Source organism: Rhea americana, unplaced genomic scaffold, assembly GCF_003343005.1.
Source record: "Rhea americana isolate MKP2758 unplaced genomic scaffold, rheAme1 scaffold_199, whole genome shotgun sequence".
Taxonomy (NCBI): Eukaryota; Metazoa; Chordata; class Aves; order Rheiformes; family Rheidae; genus Rhea; species Rhea americana.
The window spans coordinates 1,393,065-1,404,784 of NW_028186138.1; the positions used below are offsets into that span (position 1 = coordinate 1,393,065).

At 37.4% G+C, this 11,720-nt stretch overlaps 1 protein-coding gene across 3 annotated transcripts in view; it reads left to right on the top strand.

The window, feature by feature from the left end:
• The window catches only part of ERICH1 (glutamate rich 1), a 68,865-nt gene extending 64,894 nt beyond the window's left edge, over window positions 1-3,971 (top strand). For 2 of the 3 annotated variants that reach the window (XM_085303216.1, XM_085303218.1), the window contains one exon: window positions 376-3,971. In XM_085303216.1, coding sequence (XP_085159342.1) covers window positions 376-449 — 74 coding nt within the window. In that variant the 3' untranslated portion in view covers window positions 450-3,971. The remainder of the gene's footprint in view (window positions 1-375) is intronic. The other variant, XR_014895607.1, reaches the window with a different exon arrangement.
• The last annotated feature ends 7,749 nt before the right edge of the window (window positions 3,972-11,720 follow it).

Sequence of the window (11,720 nt, forward strand, 5' to 3'; positions counted from 1 at the left end):
GTGCTACTATAATGTAAATAGTAATGTTCAAAATCACTCTCCAGACAGAAGGAAATGGAAGAGATTGTATTCTTTTAGCCTTACCCAATGGCCGTGTCATTTCAGTCTCCTCTTYTCTGAATTATTGAATAATAAATTATGACATTCCATAGTATAGGACCAACAGTGGATCTCATACAAACAACTGACCTCCTACGAAGTCTGTGTCTGTTTATCTAGGAATTAATATGTATTAGTCATCAAGCTCCAATGTCTGTGTTGTTTGTACTGAAATGCTTCTATCAAATGGAAACAGATGTTCATACAACTATTTTTCTTTAATATTCAGAAATGCAATAGAGATATTTCAGAAAGATTTTTTTTTCTTCATTTCAGATCATATCAAGATCATCTCTTCTCTGTTTCACTACTGGATTACAGATATCCTTCCTGTGAGGAACAGGAAATAAACCCTTGCCTGTGTTCCATATGTGTGGGCTTAAAATGTAATAAACAGACTCTTAACCAAGTAGCAATTGTTCAGGAAGAGCAATGTCAATATACATTCTACATATTCAGGTAAATGAATAGTTTTTCATTGCTACAAACTCTGGAAGACAATAAACAGGATAAAAGTATATGTGATTTTTGTGCTTGGTTGGTCAAGAACATGCGTATGCTGTATGGCCTGAGTCTGTAGTTGGATCAGTATGTTTATTTCCCTTTAGGATAAAGGCGTTAGCTAGAATGATTAATATGTATCAAAAGTATTTTAAGAAGTTAATTTATTTAATTTATATATTTATAAGTTGATAATTCTTTTCTGGAAGTTTTATTTCTTGATTTTTCTTGTTTATCACATACACATTTTTGTTTTTCAGGTAAACAGATATTTTTATATTTAACTGAAGCAAAAATACATCTGAGGATTGTATTTTTCTGAATAAACCACTAAATTATGGAAATAGATGAATTTCTACATCTGGGTCACCTAGATACTGTTTGGAATTATATAGGAAATTGGATAACATTTTCAGGACTATTCCATTGTACTGTGCATTATAATTCCCCAAGTATAAGTCAAGGTTTTTAGAAAAAGTGGGCTGGTTCTGACTTTGTAGATCTAGTGGAACTTCACAGACTGCAGAATTATGGGACCAAGTTCTCTCACAGTCCTTCTGTGCCTAAATTTATTAATTTGTAGATGATGCAATAAATAGTTTCCACAGTTATAACATGTTTGGGAGTTTTTTTAAGAAAAAGTGCTTTRTAAGTGAGGTATTCTTTTCTCAGCTGAGTCATTCACCAGATAGGTGAATGCAAGCCATTTCTTAATTTGTTTCCTCATCAGCAAAATAAGAACAATATATTTACCTCTTCTAGCATGTGCTTGGAGACATATTACTGACAAGTACTATATAAATACTGCAAATTATTTGCTTATTTCAATATATTTTTTGTATTACGTTGCCTGATACTTCAAGCCAATTGTTTATAGTGAYGCTCAAGTGTAATAGTAGAAATAAAATCCTACCTCTTTCTTGTTAAGTGGAATAAATTAAAAGGGGTCCAGTGTGTCACAGGATTGCAGGTACAGTAAAAATGGTCACATGTCTAAGGCAGCTGCATGGAGCTCTGGAGAACTTCAGTTAGATCTGTATATCACAGGAAAGACATTTAAACCAGACTTCGCAAGGAGTGAGCTAACAGTGTGTTCCTTGTTTTAATGTTCCTGACTTGCTGACATCTAGGCACCCAACTGTAACTGTGACTTTTCATTGAGACACTGTGTGCCTCAGTCTCACATCTATAGAATGGAGAAAATAACAGCTTCAGTGTGTTAAACACCTAGATACTCTATTGACAGACTCCACAGGAAATTAATCACTTCAACCTCAGATTAAAGTTTGAATATTATGCAATAAATGAGGCTTAGCAATCACACAAAGAGAATATATAGCAGCTCATTAGGTAAGCATCATCTATCCTGTACCATGAATGTGAAAAAAATAAATAAGATCATGTAATTAAAGATATTAGCATAAAGTGTAAGACCAGAACGGGGCAAATTAAGACTGTAAAAAGAACTGCAGTTCCTTATTTTTGAGCTATTTTGTTAAGGGATGTTATAAGGCTGCAGACTCCAGGACCCAGGGATTCCTCCTCAGCTGCTGGAGCCCAACCCTGTGCATCTGGAGACCCAGAGGTCCCTCTGCCCCAGGTGAATGGGCACAGCTGCTGCTTTCCTGTTTGCAGGTTGAGCAGCAGTAGGGCTGACTGTGTATCCCAGAGAGGCATGGATGCCTAATGTGGCCAGTGACACAGTCTGCCACGGACAGTGAACTGCCTTTAACAATACTCACATATAACACTACCAGAACTCACATAAAACATAAGTCTAGATAGCCAAATCCTGTTTCTCTTCTCCAGCTTTTGGGGATTGAAGTTTGCTAGTGAAAACACACATACCCTTACTATCTAGATCCACAAGCATGCCCACATTTGCAGATCCCTCAGATACCAGCAGAGGTTCTCAGCCTTTGTAATATCCATGTCTGGAGCCTGGGTCTCATATTTATCAGCTAGTCCAGCCTGAAATTTGTCAGCTAATTACCCATACACACCACACACATCAGAGTAGGGGTAAATAGAAACAGTCCCTTCAATTGCTGGTGCCCCAGGCATGTGGCCTTCTGTCCCAGTTGCTGGCATTTAATTCATTCACCCCATCCTAGCCCACACCTGTTGTTGGCATCCAAGACACACAGGCCTTGTGACCCTGAGAGGTCCCCTCAGTTGCTGACACAGAGACCTGACTTGCTTCAGTTGCTGGCACCAGAAGCACATTGACCASTACTGCCTGAGGTCCAACTCCAGTTTCTGGTGCTTGATTCATTCACTGTAGTCTCTCCATTTGCTGGCACTTAGACCTTGCACTAATCACACATGGGGTAGAAAGTGAGATTATGTGCAAAGATAGTTAAGAAAGGATTTAACAAGAGACAGAATCACAGAATGGTTGCGGTTGGAAGGGACCTCTGGAGGTCATCAAGTCCAACCCATCTGCTCAAGCAGGGTCACCCAGAGCATGTTAATAGACTGTGGCAATCAGGCGGAGCACTCAGTTAGACAAGCGTACTGACCGGCAGCAGGTTACGTGCAACCAGCCTCTTTTATCCTTCCTCCTCTCTATTTCTACCCACCTTATTTCTCCCCCAATCCTCCCCTTCAGCCTTTCCCCAAACCATTCCTTAGGAAATTGTGCATAGTTCCATAGGCCCCCCTGAAGTATTCATAAACWTCATCTTATTTCCTCCTGCTTATCAGCTACAAAGTCCAGCTTGGCAATCTCCAAAGCTATGCCTGTAATTTCTTAATGACTCATTAATTAGTGAGTGATTACAGCTTGCTTGTCAGGTTTGTGTTTCTGTGGGTTTTTACTGCTTTCYCTGTTACTCAAGATTCCCTTTGAGCTGAAAAGTCCTTGATCTAATAACCTTAAGGAAGCAGATGCTTCATATACCCTTACAGATTGGCTATGTAACTTTAATAATGCCATTTTATTATAAACTCAGGGATCTAGCAGTTGCATAAGCAGAAACATAATAATTTATTATCTTCATTTTTATCACCTATATACATTGAGCAAAKGAGCACTATTACCCAACCAAATTAGGAAAGGAAACAGAATCTAGAAAGCCTCTTAGTTCTTATCCRTAGCAGGCAACAGTGGAAGAAATATTCTATGCTGTTGGTAGCAYGTACAAGTCCCTGCGCATACTAAAGTTAGATGAGGTACTTCTATTATTTCTTTCTCACATATTACCTTTCTTAATTAATTGCATATAGTTCTAAGGGATATGGGTTACTCATGGACTGGAGGAAGTTAAGATCTCCAGTAGAAATAGATTCTTCATGATGTAGAMAGCCATTTTATTTTGTTCTTCTGAATTGAGAAATTATACATTAATGATGATTAGACTAGTAATCAGTTTACTAATGCTTTAGAAAATATGTTTTCTGGATTTAAGTATTAGTTTACTTTTAATTGCTTATGTAACTTAYATTGGATTGAGCAATTTTGTTGTGGGGTTAGGTAGGACCTTTCAAAGGTGTAAGAAAATAATTTTAATTGCAACATGCAATCCTTAGTGTAACAGAATTCTGTATTAGAAATTTCTCTTGCTTATTATGTGTGTTTCAATGCTTGGTCATTCCTCATACTATTAAAAAGATTTTTAAATTAAGCTGAATTTTAAGTAGCTGCATATAGAGAAACAGATTTGGATATCTTTGCTAGTCAGAAATATTTTGTACTGTTGAGAGATAGTGTAGTGGTTATCACATCTGCTTTACATGCTGAAGGTCCTGAGTTCAAGCCCCAGTGGAACCAACACCAGAAAATCTTTGGGAGGTTGGACTGGATGATCTCTAGAGGTCCCTTCCAACCTTACTGATTCTGTGTCTCCAGAATTGCTGCAAGAGTATTCTAATCCTAGAATGTGGATAAAATTTCGCAGCTCAAAAAAAAMCATACTTTGCTTGAATCAGGCAGTAATGGAGAAAATACAGCTTTCAGTCTTTGTTTTTTGCTTTCTCTTCAACYACTGTAAGGCCTATATTTTGTGCAGAAATCAGCCATTACTAAGAAAGCAAGCCTCAGAACCATTTCAGAGCATAGCTATTTAGGATCAGTGCTATCTGATGTCTATATAAATGGCCTGCGATACGAGCTGAATCTTATACTTATCAAACTTTCTACTGTTGCACTAACAAGGATTACAGAGCACAGGGGATAATGTAAAATCTCAGATGGTGGAGAGTTTACAAAACTGGACCAAGTTCAAGCAGATAAATTGTAGGTTATCATTGTAGATAAATGCAAGCAGTGTGTTTGTTCCCGAAAAAAATGCTACAAAATATGGTGGGCTAAACTGCAAGATGCAGAAAGACACTTAAGAGCAATATATGAAAGTGCACAGCAGAAAGATATGGTTCAAAATCGGAAGAAATGGACGTTAGTAATCCTGTAATTATTAATTACCAATTAGGCAATATACTCAAAATGGCAGGAGAGAAGGTTGGGTTCTATGCCTTAYACCCTATTTTTCATCAGTCACATTGACTAAGATTGCAACTAAATTTTGATCAAAAAGATTTCACAGACAAGAATTTTAATGCCTTGGTCATTTTTCTGGGCTTCTCCAATAAAAGAAATGTTGGTGAATCTCCGTATGTCTTTTACCGTTTATTTGAACAGCATTGTAACTAACATGGCTCAGATAGGAAAACTGAACATTTTAAAGTAATAAACATCAATAAACAAAGTAYGTTTACGTTTGCTATGTATGTATTCTTCAACACTGCAAGCGAAGCAGTTATCACTTTGGTTTTCCTTGCTAATCTAGTAAATGACACAGGAGGCWGCCTTGAATTTATGCTTCTTCCACATCATTCAGTCTCTTGAACATGCACTATCATGTGGAATTTCTAAGGCATGAAGGAGATGATTTTTAGGGGGATTTGTATTAGAGAACTTAAGACTGAACTGCATTTGCATTATTATTATATTTCAAGTATCTGTGAGGATAGATCTTTTAAACTTTAGTGTCTATTTTTAAAAATTTACACAGAATCCAAAAGGAAGAAGAACTTAAGGACTAGCTAGCAAGTTGGCCACATGTGGCTTCAAGAGGTAATTTTCCAGATACCATAACTAAACATTACACAGCACAGTGGAAGARAAACCAGGTTCTGGGTAGGAATTAGTCCCTTCATTAAGCTCCATGTACAAGGAAGACAACAGAGGCCTGTGCAGTAGTGAGTGTCTGGCCGCTATGCTTATATGCAAGGATATGATATGACTTTAAAGCCATTATCTCTGTATGTAAGTGCATGATTTACTCTCAAAATGGTTGGTGAGGCCTTAATTCTTCTCTTTTGTGGATATGTAATATGGAGACCAGYCTCTAATGTTGTAGACATTTACAGTTTCTTTAATTCTGCCGTATTTTATACCATAGTTTACAAACATGTGGGATGTTTCTGTGGCAGTAGTCTTAAGAGGTTTTTTCCACCTGTACCAGTGGAGTACTGCTGTGTGGAGTGGATCACTGAAATGGCATGTGTTTAAAAAAAAAACTTAAAATCTTAAAGTAGGAAAAGGAAGTGATGAGTGGTAGCTTGGAAGCAGAAACTTCTGAAACTGTCTTTGACCRAAGAAAACATACTCCTTAATATTTGATATGGCACAAAACCAATAGGTAGGTTTTGTAGTTAATTGCTTCAGCCCCARATTGCACCTGAGGAGGGCTGCATGGCACATTTGTGCTGCTAATTTAGCTTCATTATTAAATGCTTTATCTTCTGCATTACACCTAAGTAATTTTTGTTGAATGGGATAATTATAATGCCCAAGTGTTTTACAATTTTTAATGTATGTTTTCCTCTGATAAAAAAGTGTGTATTTCTAAACTGCTAAGTATGCCATTCTGAGGCATGGAGGGAAAACACACTAAGTAACTATAAAGAAAAAACAGAAATTTAYGAATTCTGCATGTTTTCTACTTCTAAAGATCTAGAAATCTAGATCTTTAGATCTATATATCATATGTATTATTTAAATATAGTGTGAAGTGATCACTGCACAGTCATTCAAGGTCATTAATATAGCTTTAATACTGACATTCTGATTTGAATGTTTAACTTTGTAGAATTAATAATCTATGGTCATTTTAACAAGCTGTATACATTAGTAATATGTATAAGCAAGCTATAGTTGTGTTTTACATTATTACTATAATGCTACAGCCTGTTTTAGGATACATAATGCAAAGTATCTATTATCTGAGACTGAAAAATCTTCACAAGAAATAGAGGAGGAATGAATCTATGATTCATTTCCCTCCTTTCAGTTGCATCAAATGTGGGTTTATTTTTTTCACCTTCAAAATCTTTGCCAGTCTCTTCAGTCTGCAGTGCACARATTATGATTCTCCTATCTCTCCAGCTTCTAGTACCAGATTCCATTATCCATATGCTAAATGTTCAGATTAACCCATCATGCTTTTTTTCCGTAATACCCTCAACAGATCTCTGTMAAACAGTCTTTCTGTCTTTTTCCTTTCTTTCTCTTTGCCTTGATGCTGCCCAAAAGCTGGGCAGCAAATAGGTCAGTAGTGTTCTAAGACCAACTGCCTGCTGTGCTGAATAATGTTGCCTTACTGAATCTGTATGCTCCCGCAACATTTGGTCTAATTTCTCCATCTGTTTTCTCYGCTGCAGACTAGCAACAATTTGGCGCAGGGATTGGCCTGCTGTTGTGAGTTTGTACAGCGCCCAGCACAGTGGATTTCTAAAACATCTGAGGTGCAGGTTTGCTATAGTAATATATCAGACTAAATTTTAATCAAGAATATGCTAGAATATTTTGTAAGCAAGACAACTAGTAATTAGAAACAGAAGAGTACTTTTTAATTGCTCAAATGGTTGGTCTGCTAACACAGACCAAGTTTTCGTTAGTAGATRCTGGCTACAGTGGGGGCAAGCATTCATCTGCAGCTTGCTGAGGCAAGCTTGGAAATTTGCAGGGTGGGATTAATTTCTCCTAACTTCAGATGTCTACGGTATAGAGGTGAGCTGCTTACCCTAAGAACCTTTATGATCATTGAGAGGAAATAGATAGTTGTATAGCCCAATATAACTGATAACTTCTAAATATCTATTTTAGGATGAGAGGAGTGATATAATAGGGAAACTTATTCCTTACATTGACTGTTAAGGGACCATAAACAAGTAGGTGAACTGGAAACTGTCCACAATGCAGGCATCTGGACCTTGTCAAAGAAAGTTCATTCACTGCGTATGAAGAAAAAGCAGGAAGGTGCATGTTGTCTCAAAGCATGGCCTTCAGCTGGGGCATGCCTGGCAGTGATGAGGTTCTTCAACTTAGGCAGGATCCTGGTCCCCTCCTTGATCCTTTTATACTCATATTGGGAGCTAGTACCTGAGGCTAGTGAAAGGGAGGAGGAGAAGAGTAAGAAGCTCTTGTACAGCTGTGCTTGGAAATGACCCCAAAAGTGTTGAGGAGGAGTTTCTCCTGCTTTTCCTCTCATAAYCTGTGTACACTCTTGTGCAAACTGCCCTCCACCGTCTGTCTGATAGGCTTGTAGGTGGAGTAAAAGATTACTGCATGATTTATTTCTCCTCCCGGTAGCAACAATGAAGTGGAAGAGAATGTAAATGCACAGGCAAGAGGTAACCATTGCTAGGAGCATCAAAMTGATTATCCATTACCTATCCTTTAGAGAGTGAATCAATAGCAAATTTAGAATTGAATAATAGGTGTCATTATCAAACTCTGTAGACATAATAATAGCTGTTTGATCAGTATCTGAGCATGTTGGGCACTTAAAATGAAGGTCATGTTCAAATCTGATTGGAATTCAGGAAAGTCRTCTTAGCTTATTACCATTACCATAGTGTTGGATTCTATTTACACTGGTAAACAGTTTAAAATACTTGATGTGTTATTCAGTTAAATGTAAGATTGCTAACTGACAGACCACAGTGCATTGATTTTTCCAGACACATTAAGCTAAGTACTTGGCACTGTTTCTTTGGCTTATCTGTTTAACCCTTTCACATTAATCCAGTTACCCAGTATAAAATTAATGTGTAAAATATTAAATAATTTTAAACTTCTAAATTAGAAGGCATTGCAAGAATGATTTCATCTTGATAGTACTTATTACTGTGTGATGGCAAAAGTCATTCTTTGGGGCAGGTTTAGCTCAGTTGGTTAGAGCATGATGCTGCTAATACTAAGGTCGTGGGTTCAATCCTCATATGGGCTATGTGGAGGGTTGGACTAGATGATCTCCAGAGGTCCCTTCCAACCTTACCCATTCTATGATTCAGAAAGTTTCCTTCTCTGTACTCACTCAGTAAACTGATAGATTCRTAGAGGGTAAAACTAAAAAAGACATGAGATTATCTTCTTTGACCTCATTTAGATCTAAGGTCATAAATTTTCCTGTTGCTTTAAGATGAAGCTCCATATTTGAGTCTGACAAAAGCAAGATTTGTGTTTATGACTAAAGTATATTTTCTGCAGAGACATGTAAGCTTGATTTAAAGACATCAAGAAATGAGAACTTAGTTGCTTCTCTGCTTGTTTATTCCAGGACTCAATCACTCTCACTGGTAGAAACTTTTTCTTTTGATTCGTGTAGTTATATCTTTCAGCCATTTGTTCTTGGTGTGCTTTTCTTCCTTATATTAAATAGTCCCTCACTAACCAATATTTTCTTCTTGTTAAAGTATTTGAACACTACAATTGATTTGTGGAACAATTTGAACACTACAATTGATTTGTGGAACAATCTCCTTTTGAAAAACTAAACGGACCTATCTCTTCAAATTATTTCTTTAAGGCATTTTCTCTAGCTTTCAAATTGTTTTTGTGGTGTTCTTCTACATCCTCTCCACTTTTTTTTTTTTTTTTTTTTACATCATTTAGAAAGCAAGTGTGCTGGCACTGCACCTAGCACTCCATTTAAAATTTTAGCAGTGCCAGCGTTCCTAAGTGTAAATAGTTCCTATTTACTACTCCATTGTTTCTGAGTCCATGGATTACATTAACACTTTCTGCCACAAGATTGTGTCCATATTGAGTTATTTGTTGTAGTGGATAGGTACTCATAGACAGTCCAGGATATAGTCCCCAGTTAGGGAATGCTTGTTCCTGGATGTCTGACTTTCTGTTTGGCCATATTAACATTAATTTTCTTTGACTATGTCTAGGTTAGTAAATGATGGATGGTTTTGTCTGCCTGTACTGCTTTCATTAGTATCTACTCTCTGCTAATCTTGGTGTCATTTGCAAATTTTATCAGCAGTGATCATATATTTACTTGCACATCATTAATAAAAATGTTAAACAGAGTCTAGTACTAATCTCTGGGATCCAAAGAGAAAGAGTATCATTCAGTGATGATCCCCTACTGATACCTTCTTTTTGAAAACTGTCACCTAGCTGATTTCTAGTGTAGGAAGAATGTTTATTCTGAAAGATTTCTTGTTTTCTAACATCAAAGGAAAATCTGTATGTTTCTCTTCATGCAAGATGTGATCCATATCTTTAGTTCTGTCACCAAAATGTGATAGTCTTATATTTCAAATTATTTTGTCTTCAGAAAGACAATCCCATGAAGGTGTCTATGATGTATGTTATCTGTTGTGTTGTATTTCTTYCGGCACATTCACTACTGATGGAAAAGAGTAGTTTGACACCCAGAAATTTGCTTAGGAAGTTGCATTCACAGTTTTATAGTATGGCATGCAGATTTTCAAGTTACTACACAAGCAGTTCTCTGAACAGATATCTGGGACACAGCAGAGACCCATTAACTCTCAGCATTAGCATTATTTATCTAAACTTTTCCTAAACCCCGAGCCATTGTTAGTGTGAAAATTCGTCAGATATTCAGGTATCTAACTACAGTTAGGCTCTGAAATTCACTAAGCACCAAATTGCAGGAGAAGGGTGGTGGTAGCAAAAATCAAAATGCAGGCAGCATTATTATTTTCCATTGGAGCTACTAAGGGCAGAGCAGAAGTCCTAATTGCTCTCTGCTAGAGCTGTCCGGAAAGGAACAGAAACAGATTCTCAGGAGGATCCTTTTATGAGAACAGCTTGTGAGATTCCCACTTCAGTGCAGTGGTTCATTGCACTCATTGTTCCCTTTAGTCAAGGCTGTGTCACAGTCTGTCCCCAAAGCTGCAGAATGCAAAAATAAAGGAGTATTAACAGTGTGGCAGTGCAGTAGCAAAAAAGTCAGAAGAAACATTTGCAGAAATATATATTGATTTGTTTTCTTAATATGAATTAAACTGGTGAACTCAGTCCTGCAACTTTGACTGAGGAAAGTCTAATTGCCTGAGCCAGTATCTGACCTCTGGCTGTATAAGCCCAACTCATAAAAGCAGGAAGTGTACAGCCTCTTGCTCCCAGATTACGGTTCTATGCTAACACAGAATATGGTTTGTAGGATTCCAGTAGTTTTTTGATTCTTCCTTACACTAAAAGCTTTAGGAAAAAATCAGTGTTTCTATCAAAATGCCCTGGGAGCATTCTTTCTTTCAATCTGATTCCCTTATGCTTAAGCAAAACCCATCAAAATTACCTRTCAAGCCAAAAACATTTCCATTGACCTGTCAGGGCACTTTAGGTACAAATAATTAGGTCACTATTGTGTTTCTGGAAGTCCCATGCCTATCCACTTTCTCCATAAGTTGCAAGACCTTGACCTGCAGCACATGTGAGGGAGGTCAGCCCTCTTTCACTGAGTGAAAAGCAGTCCCAGRCTATGCCACAGGTACCATAGGATGAATCTGAACATGGGCAGCTCCTGGGAAGCAGAATGCAACAGCAACTTACTGGGGTGAGGTGAGCAGGAGGGATGGAGAGAGGAGGCTATGCATATGTGCATGTAATAACTCTTCCCTTGTAGGCTGCATTTATGATTCCCAAACCTGCTTTKCTCTGTGCTGAGTACCATTCTTGTGGGTAACGTGAGACTTGCACTTTCACATGAGAGAAGTAGGAAACCTGGGAGATAAAAGTCATAAAGATGAGATGGTATTGGGCAAGTATCTCTAAGAAGAGATATCTATATCTAAGAATCTAAGATATGTCAGAAGAGCTTTATTCTCTAATCCTTTCCATACAATTTTATTTA